General features: G+C 44.0%; 2 protein-coding genes across 6 annotated transcripts in view; both read left to right on the forward strand.

The window, feature by feature from the left end:
- The window catches only part of LOC128020811 (NACHT, LRR and PYD domains-containing protein 3), a 638,518-nt gene that overhangs the window by 152,983 nt on the left and 458,991 nt on the right, over positions 1–26,544 (forward strand). The gene's annotated exons all lie outside the window — the stretch shown is intronic.
- LOC128020587 (NACHT, LRR and PYD domains-containing protein 12) overlaps positions 1–26,544 on the forward strand; it is a 137,751-nt gene that overhangs the window by 24,883 nt on the left and 86,324 nt on the right. For 3 of the 4 annotated variants that reach the window (XM_052607455.1, XM_052607293.1, XM_052607239.1), the window contains exons 4-6: positions 10,716–10,832; positions 11,343–13,307; positions 25,742–25,915. In XM_052607455.1, the coding sequence (XP_052463415.1) occupies positions 10,716–10,832; positions 11,343–13,307; positions 25,742–25,915 (2,256 nt within the window). The remainder of the gene's footprint in view (positions 1–10,715; positions 10,833–11,342; positions 13,308–25,741; positions 25,916–26,544) is intronic. The other variant, XM_052607374.1, reaches the window with a different exon arrangement.

The raw sequence follows: 26,544 nt of genomic DNA on the forward strand, positions 1-26,544 counted from the left end.
GGGAACAGGAAGTGATAAGGTGACAGACACCGTGGGAACGGAGGACACCTAGTGGAAACCCAGGGATCACAACCCAGACACTGTGACAATAATGACAAACTAAATAACGTTTTTTAACAATAACTAATAAGATGAGGCATGGCTCCTCATGCTATTATATGCACCGACTAATAAATTACAGGATGTTTAGCAAACAGTGAGGAATCAAATAAATATGGTGTAACGTGAGGTAAACAGCAAAGATAACAAGCTTATTGAAAACCAAAAGAAAAGTGACTCTAAACTGTCTGTCGGTGACGGATCCTCGCTCTCATGCTGACACAGCAAGTATAAACCAGTCTCTATCTGAAGCGTTCACACTGAAAGTGTCTCTCTTCACATGTCTGTGACGGATCCTCGCTCTCGTGCTGACACAGCAAGTATAAACCAGTCTCCATCTGAAGCGTTCACACTGAAAGTGTCTCTCTTCGCGTGTCTTTGACGGATCCTCGCTCTCGTGCTGACACAGCAAGTATAAACCAGTCTCTAATCTGAAGCGTTCACACTGAAAGTGTCTCTCTTCACATGATCAGTGAAATCTGACTCCTGCTACAGTGTGAAGCAGATGCTTTGAACAGGACAGACCATGCACTCGCACAAATGAGACCACGTCAAATCTGAGATATTTATATAATTTTATATATTTATAAAATATATAATTTATATAATAATATAAATGTGGTTGTTTGCAGCATGCAGCTGTCACTGATCCAACAGCACGATTGTTGTGTTTATTAATAGAGGTAGACTATGGAAGCAGTTTAGTCTAAAATATAATTCACGCAAAAAACACGATTCACACATGCGTAGACAATTTCACATGCATGAAACCTAATTCACGTACACACAAAAAAAAATCACGTGCGTGAACAAAAAATATATATTCACAAAAAGCAATTCACATGCGCAAAATAAAATGATATATTTATAAAATACGTTTCACAAATGCAAAAAAACTATTTGTAGATATACAACTGTGCACAAAAACCTTTGAATGTTTAAAATGTACGAGTGTCTGAATGTACGAATCGTCATTTACTACGAATCCACTCGGATTTGTGTGTGTGTGTTTTTGAGACTTTGCTGGCAGAGCTCTCTTCCGACGTGGGTCTGTCGTACTCTTTAGCCAATCAGATGTGAGCTTACCATTCAACCAATCATATCATAAGCCACTGAGTGCATTCAAGGAGCACAATTCTGCGCACCTTTTGCGCAATATGGATTAATTAGAACGGAAATTAAGCCTTTACATCAGTAATCCAGCATGGCGAATGAAGAACAGGAAGCACGGGTAAGAGTTTAGTTTATTTCATAAAAGTCTGAGTTTACACATTTTATTGTTTACACATTCAATCAAAACACAGTTGTAACAGGACAGTTACAGTAATTATAAATTAAACTGCAATCAGGATAGTAAAAAGAAAGACCTGTAAAGACAAAAGTAACATTTTGAGAGTTGTGAAATTATAATTCTAAATAATCTTGTTTTATAAATTGATGTCTGTTAGGTCAGTGTGTACTTTCTTACAGTAATACATTTTAAAACATGTAGCCTAGTCATTGTTAACCACTACGTTGAAGCAATGTAGTTCGATCAAGATAAACAACATCAGATATTTAGAAACGTTGTTTAATTTGTAACTATATATGTTATAGTGGTTCTCAACCTTTTTTTCCACTGGGCCGCAGTATGGTCCAAGTCCAAGTGCAAGCGGATTGCACAGGTTAGAGTAGCAATGGGCTTCTTCACACTCCCTCCACATGTGCAATTGTGCTTTTGAAGCCTACTGACCACACGCACCTGTCCGTGCCTCTGCACACACTCTCCCATGACGATGATAACGTCACGCCTACCTAGCAGTCCATAACGGTCTCCCCACGGACGCAGAAAGTTTAACATATGGCTTGCAGTCTGTAAGACGCGCACGGGAGAATGACTTGATGCGACATAGCCTATGTTGGTCCAAATAAGGAAAGCACATTCGAATTTAATAATATAAGGTTCTCTCCAGAGATGTTTTGCCACATTTCTTCCATTAAAGATGATTGCTATGTAATATATGGTGTGCCCATTTGCCTGAACTTCTTCAAGTAAAATGTGTGGCAAACCGAAAATCCAGCACTCTCCTTCACTACTGATACTGCGACTATTATTTTTTCTACGTGTTCATTCGCTGGCATTTTTCACATTTCTTTTTCTTTCTCCCTTAAAAACAAATTTTTCCATTATGATGCTCAATTTTACCAAACTAATGGCTGTTGATTGAATTCTGCCAAAGTGGGCGCTTGTATGTGTTCGTTAAATGAGTAATGTGAGTAGGTCTGATCATGTCTGAAAATAATATATGAAACACAAAATAATTTAACATAAAAAAAACATTAGGCTATAGCTTACATTTCTTAAGTAAATGTTTGAATTAAGGTAAAAAATAATAATAATTGTAAAACTGAAAAAAAAAAAATGTAATTGTGTTCAGCATGGTGGGACGCATTTGAATTGGTGACGGGCCGCGGGTTGAGATGATGCTGCTGCTAGCTCCATGGTCATTTAATAGGCCTAGCCTATTGTTTCTTTTACGCGGCTGAAAATAACCGTGCTTTCTGTTACTGAGCCTGTGTCTGTCACTCGTCCTCTTAAAAGTGGAAGCTTGTGAGTAGCTGCATTATATTGAAACTTTGTTGATGTTCTTTGTTCATGACTCTTTATATGGCAATAAAAGACAGCTTTGTTGCGTTTTTTTAAGTGGGGATTGGGGGTGCGCCAACCCGGTTGGGACATAGAATCTGAAACTTTTCGAGTGCGACAATAAATAACCTACACATGATCCACAACATAATTAAGTTGCAAAGAGCATAGGCTCAAACATAAAATAAAATGAAAGAGGATGCATCGAGTGCAGCGCAAAAGTCGCTCAGCCTGCAGCGAGAGAGAGATTTCCTCAAGATTTTTTATTTGCTCATTTTCTTTCTCTATTCTCTTCGTCTCTGTTGCCTCCAAATCCTCACTCTCTCTTGGTCCTTCTCCTCCTGACTGACAACTTTTCATAAGATGTCCGACTTGACAGTTTCTCTGATTTCAGCCAGTTAAGCATATTTATAATATATATTATGGAATGAATGAAATGAGTTGGCACGCATATTAGCCTGCAGTAAATAAAAGAAGAACAGTGCGTTGAAGATAGCATCTGTCTTCTACGTTTCCATCGAAAACTAATGAATTATAGTTTTTTTTATATTTAAAATAAAAGCGATTACAAAGGAAATGCTTACTGTTCACGTTTTTTTTATTTTATGGAAAAATCCCATTTAAAAAAAAAAACAGACCGCCATTACATTTTTCCTCTCGCGCACCACACTTTGGGAATCCCTGAACTAAACGATCATGAAGTCGCTGAAGAATATACTGCTTTAGATATTCCTAAATTCTAAGAAGAGAAAGATACATTTCAATGTACAGACAATATATTTACAAATTAAACAACGTTTCTAAATATCTGATGTTGTTTATCTTGATCGAACTGCATTACTTCAACGTAGTGGTTAACAATGACTAGGCTACATGTTTTAAAATGTATTACTGTAAGAAAGTACACACTGACCTAACAGACATCAATTTATAAAACAAGATTATTTAGAATTATAATTTCACAACTCTCAAAATGTTACTTTTGTCTTTACAGGTCTTTCTTTTTACTATCCTGATTGCAGTTTAATTTATAATTACTGTAACTGTCCTGTTACAACTGTATTTTGATTGAATGTGTAAACGATAAAATGTGTAAACGATAAAAATGTGTAAACGATAAAATGTGTAAACGATAAAATGTGTAAACGATAAAATGTGTAAACTCAGACTTTTATGAAATAAACTAAACTCTTACCCGTGCTTCCTGTTCTTCATTCACCATGCTGGATTACTGATGTAAAGGCTTAATTTCCGTTCTAATTAATCCATATTGCGCAAAAGGTGCGCAGAATCGTGCTCCTTGAATGCACTCTGTGGCTTATGATATGATTGGTTGAATGGTAAGCTCGCACCTGATTGGCTAAAGAGTACGACAGACCCACGTGGGAAGAGAGCTCTGCCAGCAAAGTCTCAAAAACACACACACACAAATCCGAGTGGATTCGTAGTAAATGAGGATTTGTACATTCAGACACTCATACATTTTAAACATTCAAAGGTTTCTGTGCACAGTTATATATCTACAAATTGTTTTTTGCATTTGTGAAACGTATTTTATAAATATATAATTTTATTTTGCGCTTGTGAATTGCTTTTTGTGAGTATATTTTTTTATCACGCACGTGAATTTTTTTTGTGTGTACGTGAATTAGGTTTCATGCATGTGAAATTGTCTACGCATGTGTGAATCGTGTTTTTTGCGTGAATTATATTTGAGACTAAACTGCTTCTATAGTAGACCCCTTTTAACATCTAAATTGTCCTCCTAGTCATCCCCGCAACAGGTGTAAAAACAGTTGTTCTTACCACTGGGACTCCGTTGGATGATCAAAGGATCTGGATTCCTCCCCGACGCCACAACTGCTCAGCTGGGCTGAGCCTCTTAGGGCTGAATAGTGATGTCCAGTTATAAAATATGGGTCCCACTTTATATTAGGTGGCATTAACTACTATGTACTTACATAAAAAAATAAGTACAATGTACTTATTGTGTTCATATTGTATTGTAAAACACTTTTGCTGCCATTGAGGTGGGATAGGGGTAAGGTTAGGGAGAGGGTTGGAGGTATGGGTAAGTTTAAGGGTGGATTAAGGTGTAAAGTATGGGTAAACAGTGTAATCATAAATGTAATTACAGAAATTAAATACAGATGTAATTACATGTAGATTTTTTAAAAATATAAGTACAATGTAAAAACATGTATGTACACAATGAGTAGATTGTACTAAATTATTAATTAAAATGTAAGTACATAGTAGTTAAGGCCACTTAATATAAAGTGGGTCCAAAATATGTTATTCCTATGTTTAAATTACTTACTAAGAGACTCTTCATTTAATAAAGATTTAACGCATCACCATATGAAATGGCTTCACTTTATTAATAGACAATAACTCATAAGCAAATCAAACATATGAAAATAACATCGAGAAAGTCTTCACCACGGGGTACGACCCCGAGCCTAACACTCCGGGACCTTTTATAGCCCCTTATTCATAATTCACACATCTTCCCCCTCGTTCTCGTCACTCCCTGTTTATTGTTTATGCATATTCTTGCACATACATTTATAACACATGGTCTTTAAAAACACAATATCAAAAGTTCAAATTGGAGAAGTCTGCAGAGGTTGGTCAACCACACATCAGTGAAATATACTCATTTATAGCTTTCTTCGCAAGCATAGCTAATTGGTCTGATCTGTGCTAACTGTGCTGACACAGATCCTGCCCGTGTGTTAGTAAAAATCATCTCCTTTTGTCTAGAGCTTTTAGTTGCAATGACTCTAAATCACCTGTTAACGTTTGTCACTCGAGAATGATCCTATTATAATCAGCTTTCTTTTATCGCTTTCATTATTTTCTTATTCAAAGTTTCTTGTTTCCGCATCAACCTGATGATCACAGTCCTCAACCTGAAGTCCATGTGATGTTGATGTTCCATGTCTCTTCTTTGCTTTTCAGCATTTTTCCACTTTCCCTTTTTTTTTGTCTCTCCTGCTTTCTTCTGCTTGTAACCCTTGAATAATGAGATACCTTCTGCACAATTTCCTAAATATATTGGCCCAGTCGAGGGTTGATCTGAAAATCACATTCATGTCCCATTACCGGGAATCCTGACACAATGAAAAACTACATTTATTCAAATTCAGAATGAATTGGCCAAGAAAGCACGCTCTGCTCTCCCTATAATAATTATAAAGCTGTCATTCATTTCAGTTTATCTCGATCTCACAAAAATCCCTATAATCAATGAGACTCGACTGTAGGAGGGGTTTAGAGAGACTGATTCTTAGAACTGCTTCAAACTAATTATTTTTTTTGTTTGAGAATCGTTGGGAAAGGAGGTGATGTTAAATGCATATTTTGAGATAAGGGTTGTGTAGCGGGCTGAAGAATCACACGACAGGTTGTAGTGAAAAGTGAAGCCCCGGAGGGTGTATTCATTTACAGACAGGTAGACTGTGAGGGTGCCAATGGTGTCAGGTGCTCGTCTTCGGTGCTGCGTGATCCTGTTTGCCGGCCGGCTGAGTGCAGTGGGACTTGGTGTCCGGTGCTCGAGTGGCGGGCTGGTCGTTCAGCAGCTATCTGGAAGGACAAGAGACACAACATTAATTCCCCGTCATCTGGAGATCCTCTCTCCCTGTGCAATCTTCGGACGCAGCTTTCATAGTCCTCTCCTCACTTCAGCTGGGACCGATCAGCCCGCGGTGATTGCGTGCAGGTGAATCTCCTTCGTTGCCAGGGCGACGCTGATAGGTGCCCGGGACACGGCTCACCCGCCCCCCCCCAAGCGTCATCCTGGAGGGGGGAGGTGGGGGCTGGGGGAGGGAGAATACCTGACAGACCTGCGAAAGCTGTCCACAGGCGGGAGAGTCAATCCGCATTGCCGTTGGCGGTTCCAGCTCGATGTCGCACATAAAAGGAAAACCAGGAACCACCGTGTCACCCGGGCATTGGTGTCCTTGGCTCGGGCCATCCATTGTAACGGGGCGTGATCGGTGACGAGGGTGAATTTCCATCCCAGCAGATAGTATTTCAGCTCCAGGACTGCCCACTTGACGGCCAGCGCCTCCTTCTCTACTGCCGCGTACCGTTGTTCTGTTGTGGACAGCTTTCGGCTGATGTAGACCACCGGGTGCTCCTCACCGTCTTGTACTTGGGATAGTAAACCCAACCCGGTGTCGGATGCGTCCGTCTGCAATAAGAAGGGACAGTTAAAGTTGGGAGCGCACAACACTGGCTCAGACGTGAGCGCCGCTTTTATCCTTCTGAACACTTCTTCCTGGGTTCCCCACCTCACCTTCTCTGGCTGTCCCTTCTTAGTGAGGTCTGTCAGGGCTGTCGCTAGGGAGGAGAAGTTACGTATAAAACATCTGTAGTAACCAGCCAACCCCAAAAAGGCCCGTACCTGTTTCTTGGAGGAGGGCCTCGGGGCCGAGAGAATGGTTGCCACTTTTCCCTTTTGCAGACGGATCAGGCCCCGGCCCACCTGAAACCCGAGGTATTTTGCTTCAGGTAGGGCGAGGTGGCATTTCTTGGGGTTGGCGGTGAGCCCCGCCTGCCGTAGTTCGAGAAGCACCCTCCGGAGCCGCTCCAGATGGTCCTCCCAGATCTCCGAGTGGATGACGACATCCTCGATGTAGGCGACTGCATAAGCTTGATGGGGTCTCAGCACGATGTCCATCATCTGTTGGAAGGTAGCCGGAGCTCCATGCAGCCCGAAGGGGAGAACCCGGTACTGCCAGTGGCCACTGGGGGTGGAGAAGGTGGTCTTCGGTTTGGTGGCTTCCGTTAATGGCACCTGCCTTTGGTGAGATCGAGCGTGGATATGAACCAGGCTCTCCCCAGGCGCTCCAGCAGCTTTGGGCGGTCGGCTGCTGCTCCCAGGCCTCTTTGGCGACATCGAGCAGGCCACGGGGCTGCCGCCCAAACAGAAGCTCGAAAGGCGTAAATCCTGTGGAGGCCTGGGGGACTTCCCGGATGCCGAAGAGGACGTATGGCAGCATTTGGTCCCAATCCCGTTGGTCGTCCGCAGCCAGGCGGCGGAGCATCCTTTTCAGCGTCTGATTAAATCTTTCGACCAGCCCATCGGTCTGAGGGTGGTAGACGGTGGTCCGAAGCTGCTTTACCTTAAGGTGGCGGCAGAGGTCAGCCATCGTCCGGGACATGAAGGGGGTGCCCTGGTCGGTCAGTATCTCCCGGGGTATGCCGACCCGGCTGCACAGCAGGAAGAGCTCCTGGGCGATGGCCTTGGATGTGGCTTTGCGCAATGGAATGGCTTCAGGGTACCGGGTCGCATAATCCACACTGACTAATATGTGTTCATGTCCCCGGGCGGACTTTGGCAGCGGCCCTACTAGGTCCATTCCTATCCGCTCAAAGGGCACCTCGATGATGGGCAGCGGGATTTGCAGAGCTGGGGGAGGAGTACGTGGCGACATCCGTTGGCAGTCCGGACAAGCTTGACAAAACAGTTTGATCTCCACCTCCATAATAGGCCAATGGAACCTGTCTCGGATTCGTTGAGTAGTGTTCTGCGCCGCTAGGTGGCCAGCCATAGGATGGGAATGGGCGAGATTGACAATCGTCTGTGTCCTCGTGTGTGGGACCACCAACAGCTTCACCTCCTCCCCTCTCCGCTGTGCTCCGCTGGAACACATCATAGAAAAGGTTAGAAATTTTTTTTTGGGGGGGGACTCACCATCTCGGGCGCTGTCATTAACGGACAGCCGTTAATGAAAACCTCGGTCTGGGGTGCCTCTCGGGGCGGCTCCAAGTGGACGGCACAGCCTGCCAGCCAGGCGTGATTGGGAGAGGGTGGTGGCTCCGTTGGCATCGGCTCGTCTTGCATGCCGGGAACCGCCGACCTGATGGCTGTGCGCTGGGTGCCCTCTGGCGTGCATTGCTCCTGGTACACCCTCCGGGGAAATGGCGGTGCTCGCTCCCCAGCCTCTCGTCGCATCGTCATCTCCGCTAGCTCTACGGCCTCGACGAGCTCTCCCACGATGTGTGGATTCTGCATTCCAGCCGCCTGCCGAAGGGGCCGTGGCAGGGCATGCAAATAACGGTCCACGACGACGCGTTCAGCCACTTGGGCGGCGCTGGGGTCCCTGGCGAGCAACCAGTGATGGGCGAGGCGGTTGAGTTCGGCGGCTTGGGCACAGGCTGGCAACCGACTGTTATACTCCCATGTACGAAATAATTGGGCCGCGGCGATGGGAGACAAACCCACGCGCCCCGGAATTTCCTTCCGTAGTTCGTCGTAGGAGTCCTTTTGGCGTGCTGGCATGGAAAAGTAGGCCTGCTGGGGTTCCCCGGATAGCAACGACGCGGGGCCAGTCCTCTCGAGTGGCGATGGACTCGAACATGCCCAAATAATGTTCCACGTCATCGTGGAGAGTCATTTTCGGCAGGAGCTGGGTGGCTTGAGTGCGGGGGTCCGGCAGAGGAGCCCGCTGAGCAGCCGCGAAGAGTGGCGACTTCGCGCTCCGTTTCTCCTTGCCGAGTGGCCATATGCTCGACAATCTGCTGCTGTCGAATGCTTATTTCCGTCAGGTGTTTTAGTAGATCTTCCATTGCTGGGGAGGGAGTAACCGCCTGACGAAAACCAGAAGGGGAGAGAGAGGAAGAAAAAAAAATTATTGGTGAGTCCGTAGAGTCGTGTGAGTCGGTGATTCTTCAGCAAGTTGCCTGCATTCTCCACCAGTGTAGTGGGCTGAAGAATCACACGACAGATTGTAGTGGAAAGTGAAGCCCCGGAGGGTGTATTTATTTACAAACAGGTAGACTGTGAGGGTGACAATGGTGTCAAGTGCTCGTCTTCGGTGCTCGAGTGGCGGGCTGGTCGTTCATCTGGAAGGACAAGAGACACAACATTAATTCCCCGTCGTCTGGCGATCCTCTCTCCCTGTGCCATCTTTGGGCGCAGCTTTCATAGTCCTCTCCTCATCCGCTTCAGCTGGGACCGATCAGCCTGCGGTATTTGTGTGCAGGTGAATCTCCTTCGTTGCCAGGGTGATGCTGATAGGTGCCCGGGACACGGCTCACAGTTGTTTGAGCTTACATACATGTAAACCTACTGTAAAAAGACTCACAAAACAATACTAGGAATCTTTTTTTTTACAAGGAACCTTCTTTTTTTAATAAAGAAAATTAGTTTGTGTCTGCTTATTCTATTCAGTGTCAGGGACCAGTCAAGCCCACAACAATCACGCTCCCCTGAGTATTAATCACCCACACCTAATCACCATCAGCAATGTCATCAAAGAGCACTATAAAGCACACACCACAGCCCCAGTTCGATGTCAAGCCTCCAACAGGAACAGAATCATGCTACTGTCCCCTAATCGTCCAATGTCCTGCGGATTCCAAGACGTAATGTATACGTACTTTTGAAACGCTAACCTTTGTATCATTGTTCTGCTGCCTCCAGGATTCCTGAGCTTACTCCTGTTACCTGATATCCCAATGATCTCCAGGATCTCCTGTGTTTCCTCCGAGCTCGCTTGAAAGTTTCCACTCCTGAAAAAGAAAGGGACAAGTATTAGTGAACTGTTATCTGCACCGAATCCACAACTAAAATCACAGACTATCCACTTTGCACTTGAAATTCTGTAAATAGACTCTGTGTTGGATTCACTTACCTCTGCCTTTCGTTACTATCCTGACATTCATCAGTGTTTGAACCATTTAAGAAGAAACCGCATTTTATGAAAAACGAATTAACTCAAAAGATACACGGACCAATATGCATGACAATCGAATATCTGCCTTTCGTTACTATCATGACATTCATCAGTGTTTGAAACATTTAAGAAGAAACCGCATTTTATGAAAAACGAATGAACGCAAAATATACACGGACCAATATGCATGACAATCACAGCTTCTGACTAATCACCATTTAATTTTGAATAATTGTGCAGCCCTAAATAATTGTGTTGTGTTAATTACTGTGTGAAGATGTATATGAATAATTATATTTTAGAGTCACCAGGAGGAGGAGATCTTCATCTCCAGATCCCAGCTTTGTGTCTCTGAAGAGTGATATATCCATAAAGTATCCTCCTGACCTCAGTGCTGAACCAGTGACCTCTGACCCCAGGTGAGACCCCATCCAGCTTGGTATCGCGCTGTGAGTCATTATTAAAGCTCTTACTCTTCTGCTGGCATAAGGTGCGTGGAGCACTCAGAGTAAACTAGAATCACTTTATTTGTCAGAGATCAATGCTAAGGATTGTTTCTTCTCGCCCAGTCGGGCCACTTAAATTATTACTGGCCCTGGCACACAAATATAAAATAGTTGCTCTTATTATTGTTTTTGACCTAGGTTATCTTTTATACTAATAAATAAGATTATTTGACACTTAACAGGTTAGATACCAATTAAAGTTTACAATTCTCAATTTAAATTTTGATACTATAGCAAAAACTGCTAATGTAGCAAATATAAAGTTCATGAAATGTAACCTATATTCTTGAAAATGTGTTGTACTTCAATGTAAATATGCTGTATATAACAGGAGTATATTAAACTGACACTTCTGTCTTAAATGTGTTGCTGTTCCTTCCATGTTTTATTCATAAACATGTTTTTATATTTGTTACCAATCAGAGACGATCAGTTTAGAGCCCAGGATCCTCCTCAAGCAGTGAATGATGAACTACAGAGAGTCAAAGAGCAGCACAAAACCAGCATGAAGAACAAGTATGAGAGATTATTTGAGGGACTGAAACTCCAGGAGAATGAAAGCCTCCTGAACAGCATCTACACACAGCTCTACATCATAGAGGGAGAGAGGGAAGGAGTGAATGAAGAACATGAGGTTTTACAGATGGAGAAAACCGCCACAACACAACACTCACATGAAACTCCAATCTACTCGAATGACATCTTTAAAGCCTCCGCTGAAGAAGGATGTGAGGAGAAAGTGCAGATCAAGACTGTTCTTGCTAAAGGCATCGCTGGAATCAGAAAAACCATCTCTGTGCAAAAGAAGAAAATCAAGACTGTTTTTACTAAAGGCATCGCTGGAATCGGAAAAACCGTCTCTGTGCAGAAGTTCATTCTGGACTGGGCCGAGGGAAAAGCCAATCAGGATGTAGATTTCATGTTTGTGCTTCCATTTCGAGAGCTGAACTTGATCCGAGATCATCAGTACAGTCTTCACGGACTTCTGCTGGACTTTCATCCTGATCTTCAAGATCTGGACTCACAGATTTATGAGAAGTGTAAAGTTGTGTTCATCTTTGATGGTCTGGATGAAAGCAGAATCACACTGAAGTTTTCAGACGCTCAGAAAGTTTGTGATGTGACTGAGACTTCATCAGTGGCAGTGTTGATGTCCCAGCTCATGAAAGGAGAGCTGCTTCCCTCTGCTCTCATCTGGATCACCTCCAGACCAGCAGCAGCTAATCAGATCCCCTCCAAATACATCCACCGTCTGACAGAAATTCAGGGATTTACTGAGCTTCAGAAGGAGGAATATTTCAGGAAGAGAATCAGTGATGAGCATCAAGCCAGCAGAATCATCTCACACATCAGAAGAGCAAGAAGCCTCCACATCATGTGCCACATCCCTGTTTTCTGCTGGATCTCATCCACTGTGCTTCAGAAACTCCTGGAAGAAGATCTGAGTGCAGAAATCCCTCAAACTCTGACTGAAATGTACATCCACTTCCTGCTGATTCAGATCAACATGAGGAAGCAGAAGTATGAAGAGAGAGATCCAGAGAAACTCCTGCCGTCCAACAGAGAAGTGATTGTGAAACTTGCTGAAGTGGCTTTCAAACAGCTGATGAAGGGCAATGTGATGTTCTATGAGGAGGACCTGATTGAGAGCAGCATAGACGTCACTGACGCCTCAGTGTATTCTGGGATTTGCACTGAGATCTTTAAGCAGGAATCTATGATTCATCAGAGGAAAGTCTACAGCTTCATTCATCTGAGCGTTCAGGAGTTTCTCGCTGCTTTCTATCTGTTTTACTGCTGTTTAACAAAGAACAAGAAAACACTGCATGAATTTGGATCTTACGGGTCTGATAAAGTCTCTCTGTATGACCCTGAACATAAATATATGTCTGAGATATACTCTGATGAAGTCTCTCTGTATGTTCTACTAAGATCAGCAGTATATAAAGCTCTCAAGAGTGAGAATGGACATCTGGATCTGTTCCTGCGGTTCCTGCTGGGCGTCTCACTGGAGTCCAATCAGAGACTCTTACAGGATCTACTGACACACACAGAGAACAGCTCAGACACCATAAGAGACACCACACAGTACATTAAACAGAAGATCAAAGATACAAATGATTATTATCTCTCAGCTGATCAGTCCATCAATATGTTCCTCTGTCTGCTGGAAGTGAAAGATCAGACTCTGTTCAGAGAGATTCAGGAGTTTGTGAAATCAGACAAACACTCAGAGAAGAAACTCTCTCCTGCTCACTGCTCAACAATCTCCTACATGCTTCAGATATCAGAGGAGCCACTGGATGAACTGAACCCCATGAAATACAATACATCAGCTGAGGGGAGAAGAAGACTGATACCAGCTGTGATCAACTGCAGAAAAGCTCTGTAAGTGTTTCATCATGAACTAAAGTGTCATATTTAATAATGAATCTGACTCCTTTAAAATAAATGTTCCTGAATGAAAGATTTTCTCCTGAATAACAGGCCAGAATCTTAAAGGAGTCCCAACATGTGTTTTTAATACAGTAGATATTAGAGTAAAAGGTTTATTAGCGGCGCGGGTAAAAAGAACCCTGTCACATGAGAAACTCATTCATTAAATCAGCAGCAGCTGCAGCAAATAGATGCTCCACACATTGATCAGTAAAGCTGACATTCACAAATTTCACTCTCAATGAAGATAGAATAATGATATCAACTACTGCTAATATTAATAACAATAACAATATTGTTACGTTCATGGACATTCTGTTCCTTTTGAGTTTCCTTATTTGGTCATGTTCCTTTTCTTGTTTGGTTGATTGATTAATCCCCACCTGTCTCCATTCCCCAGATTATTTTCCGTGTGTTTAAATACCCTGTCTGTTTAGTTCCTCCTGGTCCACGATTATTGTATTGTATTGTATTGTAATTGTTTGAAGATTTATGTTGGATGTGCCCTTATTCTCCTGCGATTATTAAAAGAACCCTTTTCTATACCTTCTTCCTCATGCGCCTTCATTTACACACCAGCAGGTGTAACAGAATCGCGGACCTGAAAAAAATAAATTTAGCTGCGTTTTACTTTCTTTTTTGTTTTGTTTTTCCCCTCTCCTGGAATGGCCTTACCAGCTGTCCAGCTCCTATGCCTGGAGCAGTTGGACTGTTCGCTGGAGGACCACACCAGGGACTTTCACGCCTGCCAGTGAACGGTTCCAGAGAGGATTTCGCCGCTTTCATGGAGTGGGTGCTGGAGAAAAATGGATCGTCGTTCACCATCTGCACCGCTGAAGAGGATATCTCTAGCCCCACTTCCGAACCAGAGACCAGCCAGCCCTCATCCCGCTGCACGGAGATAAAGCCAGAGCCCACCGCAGCCGCAGAGCCCGAGCCAATCACTGTCGGGGAGCAAGGACTCGAGAGCGCGACTGACCAGGTGTGTGAGCCAGCAACACCATGCACCGTTGGATTACCGGTGGAGACTGAGGGCTTGGAGGAAAGCCCTGCCCACACTCCTGTGACTGAGGGTGAGCTGCAACTGGTTTCTGGAAATTATATGAAGGGATTAATGGACATTTTTCAAATGGACCTTATAGACTGGTTTGTGGAGGTAAATCCTGAATCTCATGCATCTCCGCTGGTTCCGGCCAGCCCTGTATCTCCTGTGTCTCTGCTGGTTCCGTCCAGCCCTGATCCTCCTGTGTTCCCTCCCAGCCTCCCTCTCCCGCCTCCTCCTAGACCAGCCAGTTCCTCTGCCCCATTTCCGCTGGTGCCACTCAGTCCCACAGCTCACCCTCAGTCAGCACCCTGCTCCCTCGTCTTCACCGTGGCCCATCATCCCATCAGCTCCACCGGGCTCCCTCATCCCTCCGGCTCCACCTTGGTGAGTCTTCAACCATCCACCGCCTCAGGACTCCAGTTCTATGGCTTCGCCTCATCACTCCATCCATTCGGCTCTACCTCCTTCTCAGTCCCTCCGACTGCGCAGCGGGCTTCTGGAGCCCCGCCTCCGCCTCGGTCGCCGATACCTTCAGTGCTGCCTTGGACCTCCGGACCTTCGGCGTCACCCTGGCTCTGTGGCTGCTCTGCTCCATCATGGGCTCCTCACCCACCAGAGCAGTCTCCATCAGTCGGCCCCCTGGTGTCGTCAGCTCCTCCACCATGGCTCCTCCCGCCATCGACTCCATCGTGGATCGTCATCCTGGCTGGTCTCTGGAGCACCATCTGGCTCTTCCTGCTCCGGGCTCCTACCTGGCTCCTCCTTCCATCCACTCCTCCAAGGTAGGTTCCAGGATGTCGTTGCGTGGGACCCAGGAAAGTTCCTCTGGACCGTATCCTTCCCAGTCCACTAGATATTCCAGTTGTCCACCACGCCGCCGGGATTCCAGGATGTCACTAACAGCATAGGCTGCACAGTCTTCTAGGAAAAGGGGCTTCGTCTTCACCAGGTTCTGTGGAGGGAGAGACAGAAAGATGGTGAGGTTTAAGGAGAGTGAATCCGGTACTCAGGGGGTGACTGGAGTTTGTACATGACTGGATTGATCTGCTAGATGATGGTGAATGGGCCATTGAATCTGGGACTTAGCTTGCGGCAGGGCAGACGCAGGCGGATGTCCCGGGTGGACAGCCAGACCTTCTGATCGGGTTGGTAAGTAGGGGCCTCTGATCGGCGAAGGTCGGCTGTCGTTCTACGTCTGCGCAATGCCCACTGGAGTTGGTGGTGTGCCGCGTCCCAGACCCTCATGCTGTCCTGGAACCAGTAGTTGATGGCGGGGACATCCGAGGGTTCACCTGACCAGGGGAATAGAGGTGGTTTGTAGCCGACCCAAGGAACTGGTTCCAGGAGTTTTGGTGGCCGTGACAGAAGGTACGGAGGAAGCGTTCAATCTCCTGCACCTTCCTCTCTGTCTGCCCGTTAGACTGGGGATGGTACCTGGAGGACAGGCTGATGGACACACCTAGGAGTGAGTGGAAAGCCTTCCATACCTGGGAGATGAACTGGGGGCCTCGATCCGAGATAATATCCTCTGGGATGCCAAAGTACCTGAAGACATGATTCAATAACAGTTCAGCCGTTTCCATGGCGATGGGCAGACCCTTCAAAGGAAGAAGACGACAGGATTTAGAAAATCTATCCACTGTGACAAGAATGCAGGTATTGTTATCTGAAGGAGGGAGATCAGCTATGAAATCCACACCTAGGTGTGACCACGGGTGATTGGGAATGGGCAGAGGATGGAGTTTGCCTGATGGAAGATGGCGAGGGCTTTGGGATATGGCACAGCTTGTACATCCATTCACGTACCTCCTGACATCCGAGGCCATGTTGGGCCAGCAGAGGCGTTCCTTCAGCAACGAGAGGGTTTCATTGACCCCCGGGTGACCAGTGCCAAGTAATGTGTGAGCGGAGTGAATGAGTGGAGTGCGCCGTGTCCTGGGGATATACTGATGTCCCGGTGGGGTGTTGGTGGTTGGCTCGGTAGGAGGAAGAGTTTCAGAGGACCAGGTAATAGGAGAGACGATGACTCTTTCTGGAAGGATAGTTTCTGGAGTTTCGGGATTCTCTTCGGGGGCGTAACATCTGGAAAGAGCGTCAGCCTTTACGTTTTTCACCCCTGGGCGGTATGAGATGGTGAAATGGAAGCGGGTGAAGAATAACATCCAGCGGGCTTGTCTAGGATTTAGTCTTTTGGCCACTCGAAGATACTCTAAATTCTTATTATCTGTGAGGACCAGAAAGGGGTGTTTGGCTCATTCCAACCAATGCCTCCATTCCTCCAAAGCCAGTTTGATGGCCAACAGTTCCCGGTTGCCAATGTCATAGTTGACCCCCGCTGGGTTGAGTTTCCGGGAGAAGGCGGTGCATGGTTTGGAGGCGGCTGGGATTCCCCTGCTGCTGAGAAAGGACCGCTCCCACTCCGGTGGTTGAGGCGTAAACTTCCACGATGAAGGGTCGGTCGGGAATTGGGATGGACCAGGAGTGGGGCGGTCGTTAAGGCCTCTTTAAGGGTGTGGAAGGCCTCTGTGGCGGCAGGAGTCCAGGAGAGAGATTTGGGTTTGTTACGGAGGAGACTGGTGAGAGGACTGGTGATGGTACTGAAGTTTTGTATAAACCGTCTGTAGAAGTTGGCAAAGCCAAGGATCCGCTGTAAATCCTTGATGGTTGTTGGAGTGGGCCAATTTTTGGCGGCGTTTACCTTCCCCTTGTCCATCTGGATGCCACTGCTGCAGATGTTGTATCCAAGGAACTGCACTGAGGGCTGATGGAAGAAGCATTTTTCGGCTTTGAGATACAGATGGTAGGCCCTCAGGCATTGCAGGACCTTTGCAACGTGGCGTTGATGTTCTGCCAGGCTCCGGGAGTAGATGAGGTTATTGTCAATATAGACTAAGACATTGGGACTGGAATAATACTACAAAAAGAAGACTTTGTCTCCCACTGCCAGCAGCTTACATTCTGGAGACAGGATAACAACTACCTACATTCAAACAGAAGAGAGAGAAAATGCCTCCTGTTGGATCTACTTGTTGCATGAACTGCTGCAAACTTCTACAAAGGATTGTGATTCTTGAAACAAAGTTACTTTCTGGACTTCCAAAACAGATGGAACACTCAGCAGACCGTAGTCATGTACCCTCTCAGCATACAGCCGGTGAGTCCCATGAATCTTCTGAATCTCTCCAGTTTATACCAAGTGTAAAGGAACAAGCTGAAACTGATCGCCACACTAATCAATGGCACAAACAGGGAGCAAGACCCAAAGGAACACGAGATATCAGATTGTCACAAGTTTCTCGTATTGCTGCCATAGCTTCCTCTACCCCAGATTCGACTATGACAAGGCTTGTAAGTACTGGTATTCTACCACCCCCTATACATCTGGAGAACAGATTTGAAGCATTAATAAATGTGGGTGAGGAATCCCCAAATGTGATTAAACATGGATCGGATCAGCCAGCAGCTAACATCACTACTAACAGGCGCTCAAGGTCGAGCAGACAGCGGCATTCAGCTCAGAGCGCAGCAGAGCCCAGGACTCTGATAGTGGGTGACTCTGTTATCAGAAACATCCGTAGCAGGACTACAACAACATGCTGCCTTCCTCAAGCAATGGTGTCTGATGTGAACAAGGAACTTCAGAACATTCTGATGAAGCACAAAACTGAAAATCGAATCATCATCCATGTGGGAAAGAATGATATCCGGAAAGAGCAGTCAGAACTCCTTAAGAAGGACTTCAGTGAACTCTTTGAAAAACTTCAAAGACTCAAAGTTCAATCATTCAGTGGACCACTCCCAGCGAGGGGAACACATATGTTTTCACAGTTGCTTGGGCTGAACACATGGCTACAAAGATCTTTTAATATAAAAGGAGTGAATTTCATCGACAACTTCAATCTTTTCTGGGGCCATAGACAACTGTTTAAACCGGATGGCCTCCACCCAAACAAACTTGGTGCAAGAGTGTTTAAGGACAATATCTACTACTCCCTCCATCATCATTCAGCAGAGTGTGTCAATCCATTCAATCCAACGGCGGGCCCCCCAACCACCAAAGCCTGAGGGCCCTGTTCCTATGAGAGCTCTCCGACCGCTGCCACAATGCCAGGGCCCAAACCCTCTATCTGCTGAACGTGAACCAAAAACAACTGATAGCAGCTCTCAGTGATATGTGTCCGGTCCCCGCTATAATAGCAGCAACATTCACAAATGTTTACAGAACAAGCGGGAACCCAGTGTGCCTGTAACTTTCTCTATTTCAGTTTTATCACGTGATAGAAAGTCTAAGGCCTTCTCAAGCCGAAGGGCAAACTCATCTAATCTGCGGCCTATTATGCATCAAACTAAGATTGATGTAAAGACACAAAGCACTGCCATCAAGTTAGCACTTTTATAAATTTGCTCACTAAAAAATAAATCATTTCTAATCAATGACTTTATAACCACAAACAATCTGGATTTTATGTTTCTAAATGAAACATGGCTAGAAGACAGCTGCAGTGCAGCAGTCCTCAATGAAGCAGCCCCTCCTATCTTCACTTACATGAGTGTTTGCAGGATTGTTAGGAGAGGTGGGGGTGTAGCTGCTCTATTTAAAGATGTCTATCAATGCAAGCAAGTGTCATTTGGTCAGATGAAGATGAAAGATGAAGTGTTCAAGGTGAATGCATACCTTGACTCTAGGGGTCAAACAACTAAAAATCAAGTCAGGAATGTTGGTGTGATTCTGGAGACAGACCTTAGTTTCAGTACTCATGTCAAAGCAGTAACTAAATCAGCATACTATCATTTAAAAAAAACATTGCAAGAATTTGATGTTTTGTTTTCAGCCAAGACTTGGAGAAACTTGTTCATGCCTTTATCACCAGCAGGGTGGACTATTGTAATGGGCTCCTCACCGGCCTTCCCAAAAAGACCATTAGACAGTTGCAGCTCATCCAGAACACTGCTGCCAGGATTCTGACTAGAACCAGAAAATCTGAGCATATCACACCAGTCCTCAGGTCCTTACACTGGCTTCCAGTTACATTTAGGATTGATTTTAAAGTACTTTTACTCATATATAAGTCACTAAATGACCTAGGACCGAAATATATTGCAGATATGTTCACTGAATATAAACCTAACAGAGCACTCAGATCACTAGAATCAAGTCAGTTAGAAATACTAAGGGTTCACAAAAAACGTGGGGGATCAGTTTCCAGAGGAGATAAAATGTGCTAAAACACTAGTCACATTTAAATCTAGACTCAAAACCCATATTTTTAGCTATGCATTTATTGAATGAGCACTGTGCAATGTCCGAACAGATTGCACTATATTTTCAGTTTTTTTTTTTTAATTTTTTTTATGTAAAATCATTTTCTAACTGTTTTTAAATGTTTTAATCATTTTAAAAAGTTTTAAAATTGCTTTTTTTATTTTTGTTATTTTTCTTCATGATTATTTTACTTTCTAAGACGAACTTGTGGAGGAACTCCCGGAGCACCTTGTGGATGAAGTCCTGAAATACAGAGGGGGCGTTAACAAGTCCATACGGCATCACGCATTATTCATAGTGGCCAGTAGGAGTTATGAAGGCGCTCTTCCACTCGTCCCCCTCTCGTATCCGGATGAGGTTGTAGGCGCTGCGGAGGTCCAACTTCGTGAACACAGTGGCACCACGGAGATGTTCCAAGGCAGCTGGGACGAGGGGAAGTGGGTACCTGAACTTCACTGTTATATTTTTAGAGAGCCCAATAATCAATGCATGGTCTTAAACCTCCGTCCTTTTTCTCGACAAAGAAGAAACTCAAAGCAGCATGGGAGGTAGATGGACGAATATAACCCTGGGCCAGCGCCTCCTTGATGTAATCCTTCATGGCCTTCTCCTCAGGAATGGATAGGGGATATATCCTTCCCTTAGGCACTGGTTCACCCGGCAGCAGATCGATGGCACAGTCCCACGGCTGGTGTGGATGGAGCTTGGAGGCCCGTTTGGGGCAGAAGATGTTACTGAATGGGGCGTATGTGGAACAGACTGGAAGAGGTTCAGGGGAAGGTGTGGCTGGAACTGGACAACCGGAGATACAGTTTTTGAAACAGGCGTCGCCCCACTTCAGGACTTTGCCCGTCTTTCAGGAAGTTACGGGGTTGTGCTGCTCTAACCACAGGCGCCCTAGAATCACGTCAGCGGTGGATTCCTCCAGAACCAGCAGATGGATTTCCTCGTGATGGAGTAGTCCGGTTTGGAGGGATATGGGACCCACACTATGGCGCACGCATCTCCTGCTTAACGGTTTGCCGTGATAGTGTGGACTTGGTAGGCTGACGGCATTGCCGTGGTAGCGAGCTTAAGCTGACGGCAGAGGGCGCCGGAGATGAAGTTGCCGGCTGACCCAGAATCGAGGAGGGCGGAAACTGGAAAAGATATGTCAGCGGCAGTAAGTGTCACAACAGTGGTGAGTGGTTTCATTTGGTATCTTGAAGGAAGAATGGCACTCACCATGGGACGAGGAGGATGGACGGGGCATACAGCAATGGCATACTCCGGGGCTGAACAGTAGAGGCACAGATTCTGGGCCAGCCGTCTTTGTTGTTCAGCCATAGAAAGACGATGGGAGTCCAAGAGCATGGGTTCACTGGCTGGTTCTGGGTAGCTGACGGCCTCTGGTTAGCAGAGTGGCTTAGAGGAATACGTCTGGCCCTGGTGCTCTTCTAAGCATGACTGCATACGAGTGGCGAAGCGGATGGATAGCTGGATAAATCGTTCTAGCCTGATGGTGTCCTTGTATGCAGCGAGATGCAACCGCACTCAAGGTTCCAATCCCTGACGGTAGGTAGTCAGTAAAGCCTGTTCGTTCCATCCACTGGAGGCCGCTACAGTCCTAAACTGAAGGGCATATTCATTGACATACATTTTCCCCTGTTTGAGATTATACAGCTTCTCACCAATGGAAGAGTCCCAAGCTGGTCTGCCGAAAACTTCACGGAAATGGTCAATGAAGCTAGAATAAGACTGGATAACTGGGTTATTTTGAGTCCATATAGAATCTGCCCACAGTAGTGCTTTACCTTGCAGCTGCGAAATAACAAAGTCTACCTTAGATCCAGAGGTGGACATTCCAGGGGTCAGAAAGTAAAAGTCCTGCCATATTTTTGTTCCACCCATGAACTCAGCAGCTGATTTCACCAGAGGAGGAACCAAGTCATTCCTTTCAAGTCACCAGCAAGTCTCAAGTTAAATCCCAAGTCCTCAAAGAGTTAACGTTAATGAAATAATTAAGTGACTAATTAAATAAAGATTGTGTATTAGTGATGAGCACCTGCTGTTAACAATCAACATCACTGAAGAAAAGAGAAACACAAGAGCTATAACTGACTTTAAGCACAGCCTTGGATGAAATCAGTTGGAAGGAAAATAAAAAATTACTTTGTCACCATAATTGTGGTCAGTATTTGCTTCATTTGGGCTCTTGAGCATTTTAGCGGTTTTGGTTAGTTTGCTTCTAAGCAAATGCGTTACTGATTTACAGCAAACAGTATGCTTTGAAGCCTGTTTGATCTTGATTCAATTGCATTATTCTTAAAAGACAATTTCCACCATCATACTTCAACATTAAGAGGAAAAGAAAACTGATTAGGATTATGCATTTAGTCATGATCATTTATCATATGATCCTCAACAGTGGTGACAAATAATTATACATACTGCAGTGCATTATGGGAGTTTTTCATGTATTGCAACATGAAGCATTTTGTTGATTGTCACCATTGCAGAGATTCATATGCTGGTTCTTGATATCTGTGTGTGTCTAAAAAAAAAGCACTGGAGTTCAGATTTTTGTATGTGTTACACAGATTTAAAATTTATTCTCTGTAAATGTTGAAGTACCTTTTTTGTGTGCTGCAGCTTCCCTGGGACAATTGTTCGAACTCTAAACTTCTGAAAAAACACATTATTCTCAATATAATCACCAGCTCATTGTGCCTATATGTTTATTTTATACCCCTGATCTCTCGTCTCTACAACACCACATCTAGGGCTACGGAGAGAGACCTAGCACAACCAATCAAGGGTCAAGAGCACAACTAAACCAAACACTGATCTCCATGATGGTGGCATCATTTTAACCAATAAAACATCAACATCTGATCCCCTAGCAGGTGTAAATCATTAATGCACAAATGTCATTTAATTAGTAACTTAATTATCTCATTGACTTTAACTCTTTGAGGACTTGGGATGTGACTCAAGACTCGTTTGTGACTTGAAAGAAATAACTTGGTTCCTCTGATGAAATCAGCTGCTGAGTTCATGGGTGGAACAAAAATATGGCAGGACTTTTACTTTCTGGCTCCTGGAATTTCCACCTCTGCTTAGATCTCATTGATGGACATTGTAGGAGGAAACCGCTGCATTCCTCCGCTGAACCAGAGTAGGGCGCTGGCCGGGCCATGGGACTGGCGTGAATGGAAGGTGAGGAAGTGATGGCATGGTCGACGGAAGTGCTCGCTGGTGTTGGGGATGCAGATTTGGCCGAGAGTGTTCTTCTGAGTGCATCAACCACATCTTGAAAGGGGTCCATTAGGCTCATGCTTGTGCCTGGCGGTGAAGGTCCGGTCATCTGTTACGGATCACTCGGGAGGCTGAGGAGTAACAGATAGAGTAGTTTATTAAACCGACACAAGCAGAGGAGCAGGTAGTGAAGGGTGAGTGAGAGGATGGATCCGTGCAGGCTGGGTGAAGACGTCCAGGGGTGAAGGTGAACCACACACACACACACTGGGGATCTGGATCTTCAGAGAATCGCTGGAGATAGGTAAGTAGAAGAGGAGTTAGTCCTAAGAGTGGGCATACAGGTAAGACCTTGTCGTGAATGTGACCGGATAATGACGAGTGCGTGTGTGTGGTTTTTATAGTGCTGAGGTGATTGGGTGGTGATGAGGATTCAATTCAATTCAATTCAAGTTTATTTGTATAGCGCTTTTTACAATAGAATCGTTACAAAGCAACTTTACAGAAAATTGTGTTTCTACAATATTTAAGTAGTAGCTTATGGTGGTGACTGTCAGTTTGTGCATGTTTGACAGGATTTTTAGAAAAAATTAATACAAGACGTAGTCAGCTAGACGATGAACATTATTAATATTATTAATTAATAATTATTATATGATGCAGTCACACTTGTAGCAATATTTGTTAGTTCTGTTTGTTGATTCAGGGTCAGCATCATTTGGGGTCCTCTGAGGGTCAGCATCATCTCTTCTCAGCTGTTCTGGATCCAGACTGGAACTTGTGTAAATCCTAGATACCACAGGATGAAGATCCCAGCAGAAACAGAGAAACAAATAGAGACATCATTAGCATAGCTGCTGATCCAACAAAGTAAAATTTATTAGTTTAACCCGAGCTAAAGAATAAGAATGCACATTTGATCAGATACAACTACACTCACAATTTAAGAGATACATTATTCGAATGCTTGGCGAAAGAGATGCATTTTTAATCTAGATTTAAACAGAGAGAGTGTGTCTGAAACCCGGACATTATCAGGAAGGCTATTCCAGAGTTTGGGAGACAAATGTGAAAAATCTCTACCTCCTTTGGTGGACTTTGCTATCCTAGGAACTACCAAAAGTCCAGCGTTTTGTGACCTTAGGGTGCGTGATGGGTTGTAGCGTGGTAGAAGGCTAGTTAGGTACGCAGGAGCTAAACCATTTAGGGCCTTATAGGTAAGTAATGATAATTTGTAACTGATAAAGAACTTAGTAAGTAGCCAGTGCAGAGACTGTGAAATTGGAGTAATATGATCATATTTTCTTGACCTGGTAAGGACTCTAGCTGCTGCATTTTGGACTACCTGTAGCTTGTTTATTGACGAAGCAGGACAACCACCTAGAAGTGCAGGTGGATCAGGTGGATGTGATCAGTATTCCGGTGAGGGCGTGCGTAGTGACTGAGTGGAGGTGGAACCCGGCGTGTTTGTAACATTGATTTCAGAATAAGATATTTTTACATAAACAGTGACTGATGTTGAAAAGATCTCATTATTACGGAAAAATATGTAGTTTGAAAGAGAAAATTTAACGTCATTATTATGACATGAGTGGGGAAAAAAAATAAGTTTGTGGCAGCAATGTGTCACCATAGTATTGTACTATAGATGTTGTGTAGATTATATACTATATATGTGTAGATGATCGGATGCTTGCTTGCTTTGAAATTTATAATAATATAATAATAATTCCTCAGATTTATATAGCGCTTTTCTAGGCACTCAAAGTGCTTTACCTTGTCAGAGGTATCTCCTCATCCACCACCAGTGGATGATGGATTTTTGTCATGATCTAGAATAGGTTATTATGAAATACTTTCTGAAAGTGCTATTTTTAGTCTTATATAGTGAATAGTGAATCTGTAGTAAAGGACACACCTCTCATCAGTGTCCTCATTGCAACCCATGTTTTTAAACACGTTTATTGTGTGTAATAATGTTTATTTTGCCCAATTAATTTATATGTATACACTAATGTAAAACCTATACTTTAAACATTAATATAGTCACTCACAGACATAAATAAATTTCCACAGAGCTGTAAGTTCATAGATGATGATTAAAAAATAAATAGTAAATGTTAATACAATTTTGGGATGTTTAAACAATCATTTAAAAGAGCTTCAGCAGCTGACAGAGAATTAAATTAAACTGTTTTATTCCAACATGCATTAATTCAGGACTATTTTATTTCATTAACCCAATTTTATAGGATTTAAAAGTGAATTCATCTCTGTCTCTTGCTGTGAAGCTTAAACTAAATATCAAGCATTTATTCAACACGTCTCGTTTGATCTTGAATAACTGTGACGTTGATTAAAGTTAATAAAGCAAAATAAAGCAAAGCAAGTTAATGTTCCTGTGAACACCACTGACTCAAACTAATGCAGCTGAAGCAGCAAATAAAGAGAAACTACAAATATTGATCAAATTAACAATACAGCAGGAAAGATTTAATCCAGGGGGAAAAAAAGAGTAAAACTGCAATAAATGCACTGCTGTCTGAAGAGTCTCTCAAAACTTTTATTTCTTTATTTTATTTGAACTTTATTTTATTTTTGATACCTCCAGAAAACACTGCTACAATTAGCGAAATGTTAAATATTCATGAGTTGAGAATAAACAGTCAGGAGCTAATCTGATCTCAGATATGAATCGATCTGAAAGATTATAAAACATCATATTGTGATTCAGTGTTCAGATTATGTCATGCTCCGTTCCCTGAGGACAGAAAACTGACAACACTCTGTAAATGTCTTTATTGTTTTGTTATTTCTTAAATTGTATTTTATCTCTTGTAGATTTTCTGGCTGTGGTCTCTCAAAACAGCATTGTGAAATTGTGTCTTCAGCTCTACAATCCTCAAACTGTGTCCTGAGAGAGCTGGATCTGAGGAACAATGACCTGCAGGACTCTGGTATAAAGCTTATTTCTGATGGACTGAAGAGTCCAAACTGTCAGCTGCAGATACTGAGGTATTAAGAACATATAATAGATCAGTTACAGTCAACTGATCACACTTTGTGTGTGTGTGTGTGTGTGTGTGGATGATCTGACTGTTTGTGTGTGTGTGTGTAGATGATCTGTCTCTGTGTCTGTAGATGATCTGACTGTGTGTCTATAGATAATCTCACTGTGTGTCTGTAGATGATCCGACTGTGTGTGTCTATAGATAATCTCACTGTGTGTCTGTAGATGATGTGACTGTGTGTGTCTGTAGATGATCTGTCTGTGTGTGTCTGTAGATGATCTGTCTGTGTGTGTCTGTAGATGATCTCACTGTGTGTCTGTAGATGATCTGTCTGTGTGTCTGTAGATGATCTGGCTGTGTGTCTGTAGATGGTCTGACTGTGTGTGTGTCTGTAGATGATCTGTATGTGTGTGTGTGTGTGTGTGTGTGCGTGTGTCTGTAGATGATCTGATGGTGTGTGTCTGTAGATGATCTGGCTGTGTGTGTCTAGATGATCTGACTTTGTGTGTCTAGATTATCTGACTGTGTGTGTGTCTGTAGATGAGCTGACTGTGTGTAGATGATCTGACTGTGTGTCTGTAGATGATCTGACTGTGTGTGTCTGTAGATGATCTGACTGTGTGTGTCTGTAGA

The sequence above is a fragment of the Carassius gibelio genome, chromosome A1 (genome assembly GCF_023724105.1).
Source record: "Carassius gibelio isolate Cgi1373 ecotype wild population from Czech Republic chromosome A1, carGib1.2-hapl.c, whole genome shotgun sequence".
NCBI classification, from domain to species: domain Eukaryota; kingdom Metazoa; phylum Chordata; class Actinopteri; order Cypriniformes; family Cyprinidae; genus Carassius; species Carassius gibelio.